This window comes from Platalea leucorodia (genome assembly GCF_965183815.1).
Source record: "Platalea leucorodia genome assembly, chromosome: 11".
NCBI lineage: Eukaryota > Metazoa > Chordata > Aves > Pelecaniformes > Threskiornithidae > Platalea > Platalea leucorodia.
Window position 1 is genome coordinate 21,446,350 of NC_138833.1, and position 22,646 is coordinate 21,468,995.

At 40.9% G+C, this 22,646-nt stretch overlaps 1 protein-coding gene across 3 annotated transcripts in view; it reads right to left on the reverse strand.

Moving 5' to 3' along the window:
- RNF145 (ring finger protein 145) overlaps positions 1-22,646 on the reverse strand; it is a 54,348-nt gene that overhangs the window by 13,745 nt on the left and 17,957 nt on the right. For all 3 annotated transcript variants that reach the window (XM_082324521.1, XM_082324520.1, XM_082324519.1), the window contains 3 exons: positions 12,700-12,808; positions 6,925-7,016; positions 1,791-2,026 (listed from right to left, as the gene is read on the reverse strand). In XM_082324521.1, coding sequence (XP_082180647.1) covers positions 1,791-2,026; positions 6,925-7,016; positions 12,700-12,808 — 437 coding nt within the window. The remainder of the gene's footprint in view (positions 1-1,790; positions 2,027-6,924; positions 7,017-12,699; positions 12,809-22,646) is intronic.

Consider the following 22,646-nt stretch of genomic DNA (forward strand, 5'->3'; position numbering starts at 1 on the left):
CCCACTTTCCACTACATGCATTTAGAGAAGCAGCATACAACACTATTACAAATCCAGTGCCACATTATAAAGTTTCTCCCATTTTCTCTGTATTCCCAAGAAAAAACTTTATGCCCTCTGCATAAAAAGTCAGGAGAAAAAGCATAATCAGTGTCCAAAGGCCACATTCAAGGAACACTTCTACCTCCTGATTACGACACTGTAATACAGCCTGGCACGCAAAGGTTTGAAACACTGGTGGGGAGGAGAGACAAGCAATCCTAGACATGAGGAGACTTGTGTAACAGATATATTTAGAATACAATTCTGACCAAAAAAAAGTCAGCAAGAAACAACTATTTCCCTCCTCATCCCGGAATGTATTTGCAATTAAAACATTCATAAGATGTTCAAGTGTCTTAAACATAAGTGTCTAATAAAAAAAAAAATAGATACATGACTCTCAAATGCAAATCCGATCTGAATTTGACTTCAGGAAGCTAAACTCTGCATCCATTCACGCATGTGGAAAATGGAAGCGCTGGTTCCAACTCGTTGCAAGTCTTTGAGTCATACAGAGACATGCAACTGTTTTACCCCAAATGTTACCACTCTGAGACTACAGTAAGCATGATTTTCCCATTCTCCCTGGAAAACAATGATATTGAAACTTTGCCAGTTAGGTCCCAAATTAGTTTTTAATCAGCAAATCTACAAGCTAGTTACAGAGGAGATCAGACCAGGCTAGGTGCTGTACAAACACAGAAGGATAATCCTGCTCCAAAGACCAACTACATACAAAATAAATAACCAGACAGTAACAATCAACATGACAGGCTGACACCTTGGCACACCAGACACCTACTGCTGCCAAGTTTTTGTTTGTGTATGACAGATATGACAGCAAAGACAAGCTTTAAAGAGGGCTTTGAAAGAGCTTAACAAGTTAGTTTTCAGACTGCTTCTGACTGAAGAGCAGAAGGCAGAAAACCAGTGGCTTGGTTTGAAAAAAAATCCAGCAAGTGGTGAGAGCTGAAATAGCGGATCAGTCAGAAGCCAAGCAAGCATCAATCTTTTTATATCAAAATATATAGAAGGATGCATATACACATATATTGTATTTTTATATAAAACACGCGAGGTATGATGTTTCTATACCACTAACAAAGTGTCTTTTCAACTAAATATATATCAGATGTCAAAGTGTTAAAGTGGATACATGTCAGAGGAGTCTTCTCTGCTTCTGCTAACTCTTTTGTCAGAGGCCTCAGCAATGCTGATGCTCTAAAGAAAACACTACAGACCTTTCCAATCACTGGCTGCAAGTTACAAATCGCTGACTTACAGTCAGTGATTATTACAGTCAAAAATCAGCTTTAGTGTTATTCCCAAGTTAACACTACTATAATTACAAATGCTCTTCATACAGAAGGCATTTCTTGAAATGAACAGCTACTACAATTAATGCACGGGGATTACCTTGCTTACTTAATGAGGCTGTAAATAAATTTAATTCTGCCACAACCTTGTCTTTTAGCCTGGATCTGGGAAGGACTAAGCAAAGTCCAAGCAAAGCAGACATACAGCGTAATTCAGGCTAATGTCTTAACTGCGCACCCATGCAAATTATAAGTTATCATAAATTAAAGAAAGAAGACGCTATGGATGGGAACATATTTAGTTTGCTAAGAAAGCATGAGTTAACACACACACACAGTTGCACAGAAGACAGCCAAAGTACTTTTCTTTTCCTTGGCCTGAGCCTTTTTTGCAGGGAAGAAATAAAAAAATTGTTACGCTCGCTGTCTTACCTGGACAAGCTCTCTGTATGCAGATTTCGCCAAGTTATAGGGCACCAGAAGATTTGATGCCAGAAAGTAGAGAACTTCCAAACCAGTGAAAATCATGGCAAATTTGTTGATGATGACGATGGTTTCCAGAGGGACCAGGCAGAGTCGTGCCAGCAGAGGGAGCATGTGAGCGGAGAAAAGCCAGATCTGCTTTGTTTTCATGACGCAGGAGCAAAGCGTACATACCACCAGCTGACCTGGAAACGCGACACAGTATTTTATAATCAAGCTGATTATCCCCTTCAGGAAAAAAAAAACACGTATTTTAATACGTTATCTTTCCATATCACTGTTATCAACATCCAGCGTATTATGACAGTTCTAAGTAGGACATACCTGTTATGAAACCGGGCTGCTCCGCGTCTTTTGCTGGGTCACAAAAGTTACCATTTTCAAACTACGCAAAGCGCATGCTTTCACTTTACAGATTAGCGAGATGTAAACCCAGAACACATGCAGAATCATACTCAGATTAATATGAAGTCCCAGGAAAAAAAAAATCATGCAGAGGATAACCCAACAAGTCGTCCCTCTTTTTCCTTAACATCCCCAGCTCAGCTTAAATCCCATCAGTATCCGTATACAGCAGTAGCTTTTCTGAAGCCCAGCTATTTCATCCCGAGCTACACAAAAAAGTAATCAGAGGTCCCAAATGGCTTTTAGAGCAACAATATTTATACTGTCAAGAGGAATTACTGGCCAAGAACAGCAACAGGAGAACAGCCAGGTCAGCAGCTGAGACTTCAATAATTTCATAATGCCCTCAGGCATTTGCTCAAAATTATCACTGAAGCTTGCAAGTGACAGATAATTAACAACTAAATTCTCTTTAACAGTTGGCGGGGACACAAGCACGAGCACTTCTCTCCCACACACGCAGAGATTTGGAGGGTGGTATTTCTAGAGCAGACCACTCCAGTATAACTGCTCCCACTGGAGTCACTGGAAGTTGTGCCCTTTATCTCAGAGGAGACGGAATGGGGCGAAATGCACGTTGCCTGGATAAGAACGATTCTCACTCATCATTTTGCAGTAAGGAAAAAGTTTATTGCGTATTATTTAAAAGCAGAACCTTGTTCACCATCTATGTGAGCGTACATCCGAAAGCCACAACACATGGTACTAAACCCAAGTGCTTATGCTCCGTTTTGGAGCTATCTCCACTAATTCTGGCATTTCACAATTCCTCCCGAAACCAGGAGCTAGCCTTAGCAAAACACAGAGTAACAAAATCAAGGCTGTTAACATCTCTAGGTCAGCGCTAACTCCATGTGTTCACATAAGCTTACTGACCTTGTAAGCCCTTCTGGATGGGCTGGGGAGGGAAGCTGCGAGAGGAGAAACAGCAGTACCAGGGTTTTACTTTCATTCTGCCTAGCTTCCCTACCTAGGAAAGGACTTCTGCTTTTAAAATAACTGCAACTGAGCTGAAAGCAATCTCTAATCTCTCCTACTTAAGCACACAAAGTTCTTCCTCCTTCACACTGTCCTCTTTCGAGTCTTATTGTCAATTTGCTAGATGTATTTTTGAATTAGCAGGTATCTTTTCAGAACAAGCACCCTTGCTCTCAGCAAGACGCTATCAGCATACTGGGTCTCATAAGCCTCAGAGAAAGTTATTCTACTCATCTTTTTAGAACTTGAACAGACTCCAGCTCTGAAGCGTTCTCCCTCTGCTTTGTTGTTTTCTGCCCACACACACGTTGCTACAACCCTATTTAAGATACCACCAGCACGCTGCTGTGCTGTAATATTCGGGAGCCTGGCACAGTCAGCTTGCGAGGATTTCTGCGACTCATGGTAACTACGGCAACCCAGCTTCACACACAAAGGGATACAAATACCAGCATCCAATATGTTCTTTAGGATTTAGTAAGAGTGTCGTCATCTGAAATAAAATACTGCGACAACATCACGTTAAACAACCCAGCGCTCTACGGAGTGACTCTGGAGCTCTCCCATCACAAAACAGGCCCTCCGAGTCCAGTCCCATCTCATGCAACAGCAAAACCTGCTTTCCTCCACAGCGATGTGCTGAGGACACTGGCAATCCCCGCTGAACACTCTGACCCTCCTGCCTTTTTGATCTAAACACCCATCAAAAGTGACTTGTCATGGGAAGGAGAGCTGTACGCCGCCAAAGGAAATACAGGGAGCGCTTTCTCTGGGGGCCCCAATCTCCTTCCTGAAGTCTGCACCTTGTCAATTCTCAACCCCTCCAGGAAGGGCCTGAAAGTGTCTCCACAGGAGCTTTTAGTGACTGGTACTTCCCGTTTTAAACTGGGGTAGCAGCACCTTAGTTCAGGACCGACAACGTCTCTCTGCAGTAAATCATAGCTAATCTGCAAGTGGGGCTGTACACCATCAGTCATCACACACAACATCGCAGGATCGGTCAGAAGAAATTAGTTTGTACCTCATATCAAATCATAAAAAGATTTTAACGCTCTAGCTATCTGCTAAGGCTAGCAAATCCAGCTGAATGTCTGCACTCCGTAAACTTAAATGCCGTGCACTGAAAACTGCCAGACGCAGCCCATGAACCCGACAGCTGGAATCCTCCTGCAGGACGCCAGGCTCCTCTGCTAGGGAATGAGGCAACGAGGAAGAAATCTGTTGCCTTAAGTTCCTGCCCATTCTCTTCCCTTCCCAAAACCTCCACAAAGACATTAAACATTGCTGACAGGTAGCCAAAGCCTCCCAGCTCGTAAGCTAATGGAAAAACGTGCAACAAGAAAGCTTATGCGGTACAGCCGCCGTTCAAGCCACTTTGAGTAGGGAACTGTCTTTATTTCATTTCCAATTTTAAAAAGCTGATGTTAACAAATTCCCTGGCTACGTCATTAACTGTTATGCGAGAAACAGGATGTCTTCAAGTTAATATATAATCCCATTATTGTGCACTAAGAAAAAGTAAGTCTTCGTGGTAGCATCGCTTCCAAAACCACACAGCTTTGTAACGCCGACACGCTCACAAAGTGGCAGGCTCATCCAAGGGGCAGTCTTCAAAGACATCTATTTCTTCCACCCAGCATATTAGTAACCCCAGTCAACAGTCATCAGACTGAATTAGATCCAGGGGAAGAAATGACTATAAGAGCCCATTCAAAAAGCACTAATGAATAAAAGCATTAACAAAGATTAAATTTGTGAACCAGCTGGCGTGCTGTACATCGTCCCCTTAATTCTGACCAGAACTTTTAGGAACCAGAGCTGTATTCGTAGCACGGTTATTCCTCCATGCACCTGCCTCAATGCCTCTCTCAGCAGTGCTGCAGCTCAACACTCTGGCAGAAGACGTAAGAAAAAGATGGAGCAAAGCACCTGTAAATTCATTTTGCTGTGAAGACAACAGTTCAGTGCAGTATACTCCTGGGACATGGCAGATTGCACTGGATAAATACCTTTGTATGTAACGAATGTGAGAAAGTATTTCATGTTTATACAAAACACTGTCAAGCCTCAGAGCCCACTTTCAGAGGCCTTCCCCAAAGACGACCGCTTGCCATCAAGGCTAAAATTCCACTTTCAAGTTGGCTTTAAAAGAACAGGGGAAATTAATAATGGGGATATTAAGTATGTTAACGTACACACATTGCTAGTATAGTCAAGCACCTACTTCTGAAAAACAACTACGATAAGGGGACACTTTAGTCTGTCCCAGCGCAACCCAAAACTGTATTGGATAAAAACAATCTTATATTTTTTGCACTTATTTGTAATCCATATTAAAACCTGGATGAAACACAATGGGTTTGACTCTCGGTTTAGTTTCTGTCTAAATGTTCCTGAATGACACGCTGCCTCCTGATCCCCTCCTGCCCCGGCCTGCCTGCCACTTTGGGAAGCTCTCTGAGGGATTCTGCTTTATCATGGGACCCCGCACTGCACCTGGGAGAGATTCAAAGGACTAATTACAAACATTTTCTCATAGAAACACACTAAAGGCTTTAGTTGTACTTCGGTGTCATTTGACAAGACAGCAAAATATAATATATCTAGAAATTTAGAAGAGAGAGGCAATTTATCTAAAGATTTCCTTTCCTTGAAAAATACCCGTTATTTGTATTAAAAAAGATTAAAAGCAAAGACAAATGCCACGTTTGAAAGTAAGGATGCAGGCAAACAGGAGACGTGTATATTCTGGTAGACCTAACATACTGTAAAGAAGTAAACCCATTTAAATTTGCCAGTAGCAGCTGCAAGTAAACAGAAAGCACATGAGTTTTGCCAACAGTACATGGATGACTAAATCTGTCGATAATCTGATGAAAACCATAGATCTGAGTGAAAGGAATTAAGGAAAATTTTTCTTTCAAGCTTGTCTCAGGCTTAATTTTAAAATACACATGGTGCGCGTGTATTCCGATATCCTCTCAGTAGGACATATGGTATGGCGTAGCAACCTTAACGCTGGATTTATTCTCTTCCAGTCAAAGTTCAAAGGTTAAGGGAATGGTCTAGAAAGTCCAATTCTTCAGGATTTATTTGGGATTTTTAGGCAGAGAAGTCATCTCTGCCATTAATCAAACACAATTTAAATGTAGTTTTGACTTGTTACTCCTTAACTCTTTAATTAGAAATATCCCTGGGAGTCCTTTAAAAAAAAACAGTAGCCTGTAGTCCCACGCACACACCCACAAATCTATTTCACCAGTTTTTTTGGAAGAGAATGATAGCGTTCATCTGTAAGGCCAATAAAGAATAAATACTTGTACAACACTTTCGCTGACAAAAGCACTACAAATACACGTTACTACTGAAATTTCTACAGTACTTTCCACCTGAAGGTCATTATAGACAATCCAGTCCTTCGGAATCAGATTGCGAGTCTGAGGAGAACATAGGGGCAGCGCATGACAAACAGACCTAGAAAATACTTCAAAGCTGCAAGTACAGAGTATTGGTAAATCGGTGGCACAGAAAAGCCAGGCAGGACCCACCTAGCCTCCCACGCCGCTTGCATATTAATGAGAATCACAGCTACTAAAAGTGATATGAGACATTTGAAACCGAGAGGTAAAATGTGCATAGGTTTCAATGAAGAGAGTTAGGCAGAGCTCTCTCCTGCATGACAAATCTTTAAAGCACTTACCTACTAAAGCAGTCATGAAACGATTCATAGAGAGAGGTTCCAAGTACATTGGCCCTTCGTATCCTGATTCCAGTTCGCTCCTCACATAATCCCTAAAAAAATAAACCCACAAACTATAAAGATCCATCTGATCAGACAAGAAGCAATTTATTCATTCCACACATATGTAACTTCAGTGTATGTCACAGTCAATTAACTAAATTACAAAAAGCAATATTAACACTACTGTTACAGCAGCCTCACTGATGTAAGGATCTAACCGAGGCATGACTTAAGCAAGAGAAGTATTATCTGTAATTAGACTCACTGGCATAGCTGTAAAAATCCTTTGGGACATCCAAGCTGTTCTTCAGAGCGTGGCCTGAAACTGCTTATTGACAAAGCCTCTTAAGCACCATTCCATTTTTAAATATCCTTATTAAGTGTTCTTCTGCCTAATAATAATTTCTTTTCCCACCAGCTCCACGTGAAAAAAAAAGAAATTGAGCGCTTGACAAAGAGGTCTTCCAATTTAATGGTTATAGTATTTTGTACCTAACAGTCTCTGCATTGAATTTAAAAATAGGTATGAAGGAAAAGTGACAGTCATGAACTAGAGTCAGGAACAAAGTTGCTTCATAATTCTTTTATCCAACATGATTTAAAATTTTAGCTCTATCCTGGGAAACTTGGGGGACCAACCAGATACCCTCAAACCGACAGACTGCTACTGACAGATACAGTGAAAATCTGACAGGGTATTTGTCATTTCTCTCAGAAAAGGTTGGCTAGGAGGGTGGGCTCAGGCAACCCAAGAAAAAGGTAAGAACCTGAGAAGACTGGGCATTTTTCTGCTGTTGGCGACCATCCATCAGCTCTGCTTTCAGGCAGGCTAACATAGGTAACAGCAATATAACTCGCATACGAACTTCACGCTAAGAGCAAGCATTTTGCACTTTCAGAAGGCAATCCGGGAACAGCACAGCAGTAATTCTCCAGTGGCTCCTTAATCCCCTGCCGTCAGACTGCAGGCAATACTCAGGACCCTCTGCATCCAGATCCCTAGCCCCTTTTTCTGGCTTGCCCTGCGACCCTTCCTTCTCCGCTCCCCCCTCATTGTGACCCCACCGACTCTGCTGCCAGCAGCACAGCTAAACCTCTGCTCCTATCTGGCTGAGGCTGTCCAGTCGTTCCTGCCTAGCTGCATCACGTCCCGGGAATGCCCGACAGACACCCCGCATCTGGCCCCGCACGGAGCTAGCGGGGTCTGTCTGCTTGAGGGGCACGGCACTTCATTTATTATGTATTTATTTATATCAGTGATGCAAGCCAGGCTTGCTGGGGACAGATGCAGTCAAAGCAAGGGAAACAGCACCAGAAACCACAACCAATACAAGAATTGCTCTTTTTCTTTCAGTGCAGAAAACGGTGCAACTCAGTGTTACTGGAAGCATTCACTTCTCCCCAGAAATGTGGAAATATACCCTTCTTCTAGTACTAGCTTGCCACCCCAAACTAAGGTATTCAAATTTTCATTTGCAAAAAGTCTCTGGAATTCAAGACATAAATCTCAAAGTACTAAAACAAACACTTCAAAGCCTGTTCTTCATAGCTGACAACCCTGCCTACTCACTGCAGCTTTTCAAGTGTCAGAGTATATGCGAGGTATGTTGAAATGGGTTCTTTAGACTGTAACCTACAATTAAAAACACATGAGGATTGAAAAGGCACTTAAGACAACTGATTCTAGGTAGAACTTTCCCCCTTGTTATCAAGGTATAGCTAAGCACAAGGGTTTTTTCCACCTTCCAACATCCATACAGATGTAATCTTTGGGACAAAGCTGGGTAGGTTTGTTTTTTTTTTTTAATTTCATATGAACCTGCAGAACGCACTTTCTGAAAGCATTAGCAACACAAACAGGATAATCCATCAGAGTTAAAGGGAGAAAAATATAACACCATTTGCAACATGCAACATGGCCTTTTTATATTAGCAATATTAAGCTCCATCCTCAAATTTAGGGTGAAAACACTGGCTATTTCTAAACTGCCAGAAGTAAAGCAGTGAAGACATCACGTTTCTTCTGCATCTGTTAAGAAACAGGTTACAAAATCATCCAGGATACCAACTGTAGCAAGATGACCTTACACAACTCAGCTAAGACATACCAACAAAGCTGCACTTACAGTTGCTTCTTCAACACCAGGAACGGCCCTGGAAACGACCCAAATTCCTTCAAGCTGCCTTTCTTGCTGTTGTCTATCTGATAGATTCAGTCACCTGCACAGAGGTCTGTACTTGGCTTAAGTCTTTAAGTAACTTTCATTAATTGAGTTTTAGGCCTACCAGCTTGGAGAAGCAATGTGTTAAGATCTCCTAAATTTTTTAAACAGTATTTGTAGATGATGTCTGAATAAGGAAAGTCAAAGCAATGATTCTCTTATTACCAGCACAAACACAAGGATCTTTTGGCACAGACACCCATCCGAAGATGCCTCGAACAGCTGCAGTGCCATACAAGATGCTGAGAAGAGCAAGTGCCTGCACTCAATTTTGATCAATTAAGGCTGTATTAAGCTGCAGCTTTTACATTTGAGAATTGTTCACTTTACTGCAGCAATGTAAGAAAACAAGAATGCCAAAATCATTATTTACTAGTTAATGACTCAAACTACATTATTACTTTAGAAAATTAGGACATAAGAAGAAAGCTTAGATCAGATTGCCTGCTGTTCATTCTGTAGATGCATTCCCAGACTCATTTAATCAAACCGCTGGACTGTTAACATGCACTCACGGCCAGCCATGACTAACGTTGCTTTAAAAGGTAAAGAGATATAGTGCTTCACACATGACCATTTTTTGTTACTGAAAATGAAGAAAGGTCTCCTGTTATTAAAAATATGCTTTGTAATTGACTGACATAAGGCACAGTGGTTATCTGACCTAATTGACTCATGTTGCAGACATTTACTTTGGCTGATTAATCTCCTCCATCAACATCAAACACACACTCTCACAGGTTTTAAATGTCTACAGGCAACCTTAAAATTAAGTGTATTTTAAGATTATCCATAAGAAACAATTCAGTCTCTTGCTTCCCCCCGCCCCCGCTTCTCATTCTAAGCTCTGCAAGGCTCAACACCTGGAATACAACCATAACAAAACTGCAAAACATGAAAAAAGATAACGATGTAGTTTCCATTTTTTAGCAGTGTGTTTAATTGCGTAATTTCTTTTCTCCAGTTTTATTGCTGGAAATGGGGAAAAGAAATGTGATCCTTTTAAGCAAGACATTTGTGCAGCTACATATAAAACAAAAACAGCATCCATTTTCCTTGTCAGGATCAGCAGGATTTTGGTTCTTAAAGCCGACTTCTCCTTTTTCCATAAACAGATGGTGTATTATCTCCACCCAAATTGCCAGGTTAACACACTACATACAAATGTAGCATCTTCTTGGACTCTACAAGTGTTCACAAACATTAGCTCATCAATTTTTACACATTAAGGTAATTCTCAGTCTTGCAGATAAGGAAACAAACACTTAAGAAGTTAGTGACTTGTCAAGGTCGCATAGACCTCGAAGTCTGAAGCCAGAGTTTAACTATAAAATTCAGACCTTCTTATTCCCAGACTTGCAGCTGAACTGCAAGCTATTTCTGGGGTGGAAAAAAAGCACTGAAAGCTGAAGTCTTTCAACAGCTCAGAATTTCCAGGACACTGCAGAGTCACAAGTGCCAGCTGATTCTGGTCGTGTTCTATAATTTGCATTAACCAAACTGGCCTCAATACGAGACCTCTTCATCTGTCTTAAATAGCATCCCAACTGGTAGCGCACGCAAGCAATTCACTGGAAGTTTTCGGCTCTAAGCAGAATTATTAACAAAAACCACTCAGGAACAGTTTGCAGATGTGACTGCTGCATGTCTCGTTCCGATCAGTCTGCTAAATAGAAACATCAGTTGGAACTGGATGGCTTTGGCAAGAAAAGCAATAGCTCCACTAACATTATATTTGTGCGTCACACTTTATTTTTCAATGTGAAAACTAATAGGATTCAAAAATTCTTTTGAAAAGCTAATGCGAGTGTCACTCCCCAGATTACACAAAAGCTGCTGCTGCTGAGAACCCCTTGCCCAGTGCTTCCTTCCGAACCGAGGCAGTCTTATACCTAGGGAATGGGTAAGCGCGCTCAAAAGCGTTAGCAACTACATTTGCTTTGCAAAATAGCTAGGGAATACTGCTGGACTATTTGAATCCGAGACGTCTTTTAATTAAATATTTTATTTTTGTGCCACTTGATGCAAGATTAATTAAAGTCTTTATTAACTCACTCCAGAAGCATCAAATAGAGAAAGCTGAGGATGAATATGCCGAACGGTCCAAGGAATAGTTATCTAACATGTTTCAATGAAGCCTGTAAAGTCTCAAACCTCACAAAGCAATAGAAGTCACAATTCACTTTACATACAAACATGAACAAAAAAAGGTATTACAACATCAAACACAGTGCTATCCCGTAATGTATCAACCAAAATCCATACCATCTCCCTTTCTTTTAAAAAATTTAAGGATCCAGAATGGCATAAAGATCTCTAGCATAAATGCTCTGGACCAAAGCCCTGTATCCCATGGGTGTTTGTTACTAGTGTTATTTTTATTGCAACATAAGTTCTTAAATAACACTTAGGTTGCTTTTTCTAATAAGTAAGCCTTCAACCCTATAAGAAATACCCACAAACTGTATCTATAAAAAGTCAGGACTCCCCTGAGGATGATAAAAACCCTCTTTCCTTCCTACCCAGGCAATAAGAGGCCGTAATTCCTCTCTTGCACCCTCATCCATTCAGGAAATCATTCACTGCAGCTCTGAGAGCCACAACAAGGACATGCCAGGTCACCACAAAACCTTCACTAACGCTCCCCTGAACTGCAGCATACCACGTAAGAGATATTCCAGCAAATGCTTTAGAACAACAACTTTCATGCAGAAATAACAAACCTATTACCTCACTTAAATCAATCAAAAGCACATTTCTAATGTTTCCCATCAGCAAGCACCAAAATAAATCAGGCTCAAGTCCATACTTTCAAAACTTCCCATGTAAAGCCATCAGTGTGATGGCACTCTTTGGTTCCAATTAAACTTCTTGTTGGTATGACAGTTTACACTGGCTTTCAACAGATTTAGCTGGAGCCAAACAAAGATAATCGACTCTGTCTTGTCCAACTCAAGAGTTGCCTCCTGCTCTGTTTCAGATCCAAAATGCCTTTCTTTTTGTTTTCATTGTAAAATTATTACATAAACAAAGATGAATCTAAGAATAAATTCCACTATTACTTTACTTCTACCATCTTCCATATCTCTATTTTCTCTCTCATCGTAGGTGCCAGGAAACTAAAAGTAACGTCCTGCCTGCTTTGTAGAATGCTCCAGTGTTGAAAGCACGTTAGCCAAGCCATTGAGTAACTCGGATTACTACATCAGAGGCCACATTTAGTCTTGCGGTACGTGTTTTCTTCTCCTCAGATTAATGGACATTACGCTCTACAGAAATGTAGCTCGGAATTCCTTTTAAGTCAATGAAAACACACCAGAACTACCTGACTGCATATTTGATGCTGTAAACTTTGTCAAGACAAAGAACAGCAAGATATATTTGGGTGTCTGGCATAGAAAAAGGCCTCCACAAAACCAGACCTATCCCATTTATACAAGATATTAACAAAATATCAGTCATTTTTCTAATTCCCAAACCAAGCTAACAAAATTAGTCCATTTATTCTTACCTGGAAATTTGGTGCCCAGCATAAAGCAGCAGTGCAGTCAAAAAGTACAGGTAAAGCTGAACCAGGTGTTGCCTTGGTAAAGTCAGGAGCACAACACTTAAGATGTAACCTGTAACAAAAAGCAGAAGTTGAAACTTCAAGAAAACACTATCTAATCCCAAATTTCTTAATGTGAATTAACCCTCCAGTCATTCAGATCTCTTTAATCACCTTTGTTTTCATTTGGTTTTAAAATCCACATACCTACATTTTCCTCTCATCAAAACACAAAGCACACAAAAAAACCTGCCACTTTTTTTTTTCCTCATGAACAGAAATAGCTCTACCAGCTTCCCTAAGATTACATCTAGATGTCAAGAAGGGGGACTTGATCCACAGTGTTTTAACAAGACTTAATTAACATAACCTATGTAACAAAGGGGAAACAGGCCTAGGTCTCCCTCTTCTTCCAAGTGAAAGCAAGTTTCAGTGTCGCAGGGAAAAAAGCCTATCCACCCAACAAACTCAGTCAATTGATGTAAAAAAATCTTTTTCTTCAAGCAAAGGACAGGCAGAACACCTTTCCACACTGATTAGCATTACACATTTTAATTCTTCTACTGCATCTTTATGGTTTAAAGACACTTTGCATGCCCATAATTTGAGACGGGGACACACAGGCTGTTCTCCATACTGGCAGTATTAAAGCACATTCAAGCTATCAGTGTCGCATAAATCAAAGACAAGGCTCGGCACAGCCTAGGGTTTGTAGGCATTTACAGCAGCAGCTCCTTCACTTCTTGTTAGCATTTAGTAAGACTGTGGAAAAAGACCCAATGCAGATACAGCTTTACCCTTCAAGAACATAGCCTGGCTGCTCAGCAGCCTCTCCAACAAGCAGAACACTGATCCTTTTGTTCGTACCTGCTCTCATTAGGATACTTAAATAAAGGAGTACTTTGAAGTCCACTTCACAACTGGGTGGTATATGCCCATCCTCTTCTTCCCACACAGGCTCTGCAGGTGAAAAACCCAGGGCACGGTGCCCTTGCTAATCTTTCTTTCCAAGCTCTCCATCACAACGCAGTACACTCGTGCTCTTTCTGAAGGTCAGCTTAAGTGCCTGGCACTGAAATCCATTTAGGAAAAAAACAAAAACAAAAACAAAACAACCCAAAAACCTAGCAACAGCTAACAACTTCCCTGCAGCTAAGAACAAAACACTACAGAAGAACTTATCCTGACACTTACAGCTATACTAGTCACGTTATATTTAAAGTTTCATCCATCTATTCAGCAACACTGGGCACAGCCTTTTTAACTGAGTTAATTTATACTTTGAGCTTTTTAAAAATACTTAAGAAAATAACGTAACTCTAGATTAAGCACTCCTAAGTAGCGGGACAACCAGCTACCATAAACCAGCTTGGGAACACAGTATGTTCCAATATTTGAAAAAGATACAACTTCAGAGTCAGTCAGTATTTAGGTATTAGTATTTCAAGGCTACTTAATATCTGCCACCTTCAATAAGCCATCTCTGTGAAATTCTACCAACAGTTAGGTCTTCAAGGTGGTAACTGGCAACACGCTCCTAGAAAAGGCATCGGACCCACAGTATGCCAAGCAAAGATCAATTCAGATACGACAGATGATAGGAGTGATGATAGCCAGACAAAGCCTATTTTCTTACCTTCTTAAAAATACAATTATACAATTTACATATTTAACATTAAAGATAGTTTTTCAAGTACTTTCATAAAGTAGATGTGTCAAGTTGCACATTTGTCTGAGGACGTGCCCTCTCAAAAGCTAAAATAATTGACAGTTTCTTTGATTAAAATGAAGTATCATACAAGTCACCATCACTAGTTTCTGTACATTGATCATTTACAGTATCCATTTGATCGTTTACAAAAACGATCAGAGGGCTGGGAACACCTCTCCTATGAAGAAAGGCTGAGAGAGCTGGGGTTCTTTAGCCTGGAGAAAAGAAGGCTCCAGGACGACCTTATTGAAGCCTTTCAATACTTAGAGGGGGTTTATAAGAAAGATGGGGACAGACTTTTTAATAGGGCCGGTAGCAAAAGGACATGGGGTGATGGTTTTAAGCTAAAAGAGGGGAGATTCAGAGTAGATACAAGGAAGAAATTTTTTACAGTAAGGGGGGTGAAACACTGGCACAGGTTGCCCGGAGAGGTGGGAGATGCCCCATCCCTGGAAACATTCAAGGTGAAGTTGGATGGGGCGCTGAGCAACCTGATCTGGTTGGAGATGTCCCTGCTCATTGCAGCGGGGTTGGACAAGATGACCTTTAAAGGTCCCTTCCAACCCAAACCATTCTAGGATTCCATGATTTTTGAGCTTTTTAAAGGGTCTTGAAACCCAGCACTACAACAGTTTCCTTCTAGCAACTGTTTTATACAGAATAACATGCTTCTAGTTAATACAACGCAGCAGATGTTCTACATAATCAGTTTTCTTGGCAAACACGGGTATTTTATGGAATTCATCCTCTCTGCTCACCACCTTCCTTCTACCAGATACACAAATGACAAGAGCAGGAACTCCTCAGCAGAATCTCCATGAAGACATTAACTAGTTTGCACCACACCACAGCACCATGGGCCAGCTCCAGCAGCTCTCACACCATCTGCAGACGTTCTTCGCACCTCGTCTCTGCTGTATTCACCACCTTCCCTTGATTGCTTAGTTAGGGACAATTCTCTCTGCGGAACAACCATGTATCATTCCAGCACGTGAGTCGAATCTCTCTAAACCCTTCCTTCTCACTGTAGCCCATGACTCACCTTCAGGTGGAAAACTAAATGGCGTTTATTATGCAGTCTTTTATTCCTCTATTACTCTATAAATAGTCTAAGAATACCTGTTTACTGTATCTGCATTTAAGCTCTGCCATCTTCTTTACCTTATTCTATCACATGAAAGTCTGCTCCTTGGCCACATGATGATGTACTTGAGCGGTGCTAAGATAATTTCTGTAAAAGGAAGACATTTTAGAGGGCAGTAACTGCACTCCAACACAGCCATGTAACTTAGGAGTATTTTAGATGTGATTGAAGTTCATTCTTCTCTACATGATCACAACTTTAACTAAAATACAGCAGGAAGGAGTGAAAAAAATGTCCAAATACATATCAGAAGATAAGATTACTGTCACATCTGCGCCTTTTAGACAGAGGGCTTCCCAACAGCACAGATGCTTGTAATGGTGCACAGGGAAGCAGCACGAGACAGCCAAGGTTACGGCAGAAGCTTGAGCGACGAACTCCGCCGCTCATGAGTTTGGGCTGGAATTTAAGCGTTCACTTTGAAGCCGCTGTTTGCTCTAATTGTTCGGTTTTGAAGAGGGGGAGAGTGAGAGACATTTAAAGTAGTTCCCTTTCACTCTTACTTACAATTCCCTCTTGTGACTTGATAAGAGAGAAATTTCAACACACTTCATACTGCGATATTTGCATTTTTGCTGCAGAGGCCCTATTCCCAAAGTGGTACCAACCTCGTTTTTATCGACAATGCCTCTGCCAAAAAAAAAAAAGGGGGGGGGGCAAATAATTCATTACCAAACTGTCTCATTGCAGAAGAAAAAGACGACAAGCTCAAATTCAGACACACTAGCAGCAATATTCTATTCCCGTTGTTCCCGCCTGGACAAATGATGTAATTAGTGTATGGTGTAAATGAGATTCTACTTCAAAACAAAGGACCACCAGGAAATGAAATTTCTCACAGCAGCTTTCTCATCTAAATCATTACATTCTGTTTTCATTTGCACCTCCTCCGCCAGAAGAAAACATGATGTTGAGAACATATATCCCTTTGGAGAGATTCTCCGCACACAAGGATTTACAGTTTGAGAAACAGTCATCTTACTGGGTAACCTTTAGACATGGGTTAACAGTAACTAACACCCACCTCCACCCAAACCTTTCCGAGCTCTACATCTGCAATGAGCACTCCCCTCCCTTGATTTAGGCCATGCATGCTATTGTCACTCTCGGGACTCGCTGTATTGTCCCTTTTAACTCACCAAGTACATTTCTGTTGAAGTGTAAGCAGCAGGGTCAGTGAAGCCCAATTCCCGCCCTGGTAAAGAAACCGTTCTAACACACATTAAAAAAAAAAAAAGAAAAGATAAAGACAAGAGAATTAACTCTTTCGTGACTACAGCAGTAGTGCCCTAGTGCTAGGCCACCAAGAAAGAGAATTGCAACCTTAGGCTTCCAGCTCTAAGGAGCACTACAGAAGACCCGTTCTGCCAACCTCACAAATACGCAGACCCGCCACTCAGTGCCTATTCAGGAGCACGAGGCAGAGAAATTCTACAGCCTCTCGTGCAAGACGGTACAGATTTAGGCTCCATCGGAGAAAATAAACTGTGAAAACAATAATAAGCAGAAAAGCTAAGTTAAACTTTGCTAGACAAGAAGACAGGTATTAACTAGCTCATGACCTCATTTACAACTTGTTGATTCAGCTAGATGAAAACCTCTCACTGTGCAGTGCTCATTGTTACAGTAAGCAGCAGATCACAGATTGCCTTTCAGCAATCTCTATTTCTGTACCACCAAGGTGCTTCCCAGCTTCTCTCACCCCATATTACCTCTTTGTCGACTCAGGTGTCTGAGTTTTATTGACACGCTGCATACAACAGAGGCTTCTGGAGCATGATCAAAGTTGCAACCCATCCTCTTTATGAAACATTTTAGTGCTCATTTGCATGATTACAGATCCCTTGTGTCCACTTCACATTATTACTCAAAGTTTCCTGCAGGTTTAGTCTAAAAATGAGAGCTTAGCACAGGAAAAGGAGTTCATAACATTTCTTAATAAAACCACACCACCTCTTGGATACTGCTTCAGCAGAGGCTTGCCAAGGAAACACTGCCCCCGAAAGAAAAGCTGCTGTTTACATGGGATACTACAAAGTGAGGAATTCAAATCTTTGAGTGCCAGAAAGTAACAGTACAATTGCTTGGATTCTACCAGGAAATTAATTTGGGGGGCCCCAACTTCCCACTTGCCCATATCCTCTGAGGGTAAAGGGCTCATCTTACAACGACTTGCAAAGCAGCTCGCTGCAAAGCAGCAGGTCATGAGCCACAGAATGCCACCAAAGCTCCTGTCTCTCCTGACACAACGCAGGATCGACGCGCTACCGAGTTGGTCATTTCATTTCAGCCTAACCCTCGACTGTCCTCATTCCGGCTTATTCAGAAGACAGGCCACAACACACACGTGCCGATAACGCAGGACAGACTTTGGAAAGACTGTGTTTGGTATGGCAGAAGCAGCATAACAACAATTGGCACCTTTATTTTGAGTGCGGCTAATTCTCAGGATAACCAGTCACGAGACTGGTTACACAACAATTTACACAGGGATTTAATAAACTGTCTATGTCTAAAGCATCTGTCTCAAGAGTGGATGATTTTTAAAGAGATACACTTTAGAGCTCAGAGTACCTAAAGGCGTGATGCCGAAGTTACCAGGATTCTGTGGCCTATTCACTGAAGGCTAGCTCAAGCCCAGAAGGACCCCTAACAGCCACTTATTTTTAAGTCACGTAAAAGCAGAGACAAAAAGCTCTTGTACGTCCTCAATTCATATTAAGCATCCTCTGAAGGATAACTCAGCCGAATGGGGTCTTCTGAATTGACTGGGACAGCTATGCGGTCCTTCTGAGAGCGAGACTAGCTCTTCATCTGCCCTGTTACAAAAGGCGACGTCGCACAGAACCTCTGTCATCACGCAGAGGGATCTCTCCTGCGTCAGAGGTGGCTCCAACACACGGCTCATGCAAAATTCACTCCACTGAAATCAACCTAGAAGCCAAGCCGTGCAGAGAGCACTTAATGCCAAAATCCCTACCTGTCTCAAGCAACCACCGAGGCACCTAGCACCGCAAAGGGTAGCTTTCGTCTAGCCTGTCTCATCACTGCTAGCTGGATACCTGTTCAAGGCAGCAGAAGCATAGTGAGCTTGAAGCCGTATTGCATTTTTGGGGAGTGATGTTTTTGCATGGCAATGCCAAAGCACACCTCTTCCTCACCCTCCCGCTCAGCCAGAGCTGCCCAAACAAACGTTACTCACTCCGAGAAGTTTTGTACTTGGAGCTAACACGGTAAATATTTTGCCCTTCAGAAAATATGCTGAAAAATTAGTTCTACACTGAGAAAGCACACATATAAACACACTTGCACACAAGGAAATTAGTATTTACCCAGTCACGGCACAGTGCAACTATAAACAGAGATCAGAAATCCTGTTATCGACATCTGCACATCTCAGTGAAAACACGCCAACCAAAGAAGTTACTCATTACGGGGGTACTGCCACTAGTTTCAACAGCTGTTTCTTAAATTTTTAAATGCATAACAGATTGGGCACTCTCAGTATAAATAATCCAAGAACTGAGTTCCTTACAGCCATTTGCAGTATTGTCTCAACAAATAAAATGGACTTTTGATTCTAGTTCTGCCGTATGATTCAGAGGCTGTTTCTATAATACAGCACACAATGATCAGAGTTCCGGGACTAATTACAGTCACGGAGAACCTGAAGAGTACTGAAAAAGAACACAGAAGTGGAACTGTAACAGTATAAACAGCCACAATGTATGCTAAATTATGAACACAAATTGCTATGTTGTCATGAGACTGGTACTCAGAGCCAAGCAAAACTCAAAATTTTAAGCGTCTCCCTTCAAGCAAGCTGCTATTGGCTTTTTTTTTTTTTTTTAAATAAAAAGTGATTCAGGTTGCCAAAAAGAGATACCAGCCTTATACAGAAAAGTTACCTGAAAGTATCCATATGCTGAGAAAGCTGCTTAGTAAAAGCCTATGACACTATGGAAGCAGTATAGGAATCGGCAGTCTCTAGAGCTGGAAAGAGAAAAAAGGGTATGCTATATTTTGAGCGTACTCTCTACCCTCTTCTGTGTCTACCAGCTGCAGCATACACTGCATTTTATCCCAGAAGATAATATGAAGACAGAGCAAGTAATTTTTTTAATAAAGACCAACTCCAAGTCATAAAATTGCATTCGGTTAAAAAAAGCTACAGTTTAAAATAGTAACACTCAGAAAATATTTCTACTACCCATTTATCTAAGTGCTGCTGGCATGAGGCAGACGGAAGACAGGGGACAGCAAACCCAGAGATGCTGAATCTGAGCAGCACTTGGGTCTTTGTACGCATGAAGTGCATTTACACATTTAGTCATGCATCCTCTTCTCTCAGTTTTGGGAAATTTGTTTCTGGAACGAACTGACTGCTTCTTTCTTCTCACACTGAAGCATCACAAGGCACTTTTCACTGTGTTTGTATCAGAGTACTATATCTGAAAAAAGTAATCCGAATAAAAGATCTTCTAATTAATGCACAAGAGCTTCAAGAACAGCGAGCAGACCAAAGCAGAGAGCAATCAGCACAGGATGGCAGCGAGTTCGGAAGGTCTCTCCTCCCTCAAGCCTCCTTTTTAAAGGCAGCATTCCTCACAAGCCGTTCACACCTAGCAAGTGATGTGACCAAGCGATTAAGGTAATAACTGCACAGCTCAAGAAACTGCGGTTACAAACAGGGTTGTGAAAGATGACGCACCTTCCACCTATTGAAGTATTTAAACAGTTTCCTTACGTTTTTCCCCAGAATGTCTTGTTTTGTAATGACAAAGAATACAGTTCAAGAGAAAACTGTTCTTATTTTTATTCTTAAGAGAACGCTATGTATTTAGTGCAATTCTGTGCTTCTACCGTGACAGTGACTTGGAATTTAAGTCTGACTATGATTACAGGTTAAGCTCATGACTCCTCTTCCCATCTAGCTCGGAGTATTTACCAGTCAGCACAAATAGCATTGCCTTGCCCTTCGCAGGAGGAAATTATGTGGTTTCAACTGTTTCCACTTTCTTCATCAAAAGAACGAAAAAAGAAGCTACTGCCTTCTCGCAGCTACTCTACAGGGCAGAAGAAAACACTGACGTCTGGCTGTAGCAGAGTGTGCTAGTCTACCCTACGCGGAGGTTTGAGATAGAAAGCCATTTTAGCTAGCACAGACCTTTACTGAAGGAGAAGCTACGTTAAATTTATACAGACCAATTTTAATGAAATCTTAATGAAGCCACATTACACCTCTAACAGTTGTGGACATAAAAGTTGATTTGCTTTCTCAGCTTCATTCCCGCCAGATCTTTATACCTGTTAACAGCATATCAACTGTCAGAATTATATCTGGTAATACTGCACACAAATTTGTCACGTGCTACTCTTCACCCAGGCTGTCTGCATGGGTTATCAAAAAAAAAAAAAATTAAATAGGATGACTGGAAGCATCTGGGAAAGAGTCCTGGGACAGTACTGCTTATCGACAGGATACTCCTAAACACTCCAGAATGCACTTTCATTCACAGGTCACATTTGCAAATAAGGCTTATAATTCAGGATTTTTCAATACTCATAAAAGAAAAAATATATGTGTGTGTGTGTATATATATATATGTTATTGTATTTAAAAAGATGGCATGAAAGAGCCACATTATAGAACCAAACCTTCCATGTGACTCCTTTCAGAGGACAAGAGAATTTTTACTATTTTTAATATAATTTCTCATTGAATACCACTAGTACGTGCACTTGAATTCAGGTTGCAACGCCATTTTATCTCATTCTTGTCTGTTTTTACAGACAGTCAGTAGATATGGCAAACTAAAAAAAAATAAAAATCAAGTACACAGGTCAGCTCCTTTTAGTCCCAAGCATCTCTATAATTTTAAATTAAGTCTTCAATGAATTATCTGGCAGATGCCCTGCAAGATGTACCAAAAGTACTTCCAGAAAGATACTAGGTGTGATGAATCAATTTTTAAGCTTGAGGAGATCCTGCGACCATCAAATATGAATTTCCACACACAGAGAACAAAAATTTTTCAGCCAGATTGATTCCTGAGTTTTTAACTTCACGAAGTTTGATATTTGCCTTTTTAAGCGCACCTCACAAACCTAGGAAAGTTTTCAGAAGTGAAAAACAGTTTTAACAGTGCTTCTAGAAGATAATTCATATGCAGGAAAACAGTATCATGAAATAAAGTAACGTAACACAAACTTTATACACAAGAGCTAAAGTGCATGTTGAAGATGACTGCAGGCCATTCACAGGCCTTTTACGCCTGCCGGAACAGTAACCACAGCGCCATTTGACAGATAAATTCATAAATGCAATTACTTTGCAATTTTTCCTGTATCTGTTAATCTGTTTACATTCAATAATTCTAACCAGAAATTTATCTCTGCTGTTTGCATTGCTTTATGCATATGTAGTTAAATTTCATGCAGTTGAACTTGCGGTTGAGTGGTTATCAGGACTGAATATTTTCCTTCACTAAAGCAGATAAGGGCTGTTTCATGAACAGATATGAAAGGGAAAAGCTGTATCAAAAGGACAAATTGCATCCTGGAGGCTTTTATTACATTCCCAGTACTGCTAACTGGAACATGAATCGCACTGTAACATACATCCCATCACTTGATCAAAACAATTGGATTCTCAAACTTTAAGTCAAATAGATGGAAGAAAAAGAGTGCATTTAAACAGAAAAGACATTCCTGGTTATTGTATTTAAAAAGAACGTTTCCTGTCCTGAGCAAATTTCCAACTTTGGACCCTTAGTTTCAGGAAAAGGTTCACTGTATCAAGATTGGTAGAGTTTATTGATTTTTATGGCTCTCTAATCAAATCGTTCCTTGAGCACCTGCCCAAGACAGATGCACCCAATTTCCTAAGCTGCTAGAAGCACTTCTATGATACGGTATCTCACACTGACTATGTAAGAAATTCAGCAATTGTTTGATACTGTGAAGCTGCCACAGCATTTGCTGATACTGCGTTTCCTAGCTGCAAATATGAACAGTGGATTTTTCTCCTAAATAGAAGAGATTAGCACGTTGAAA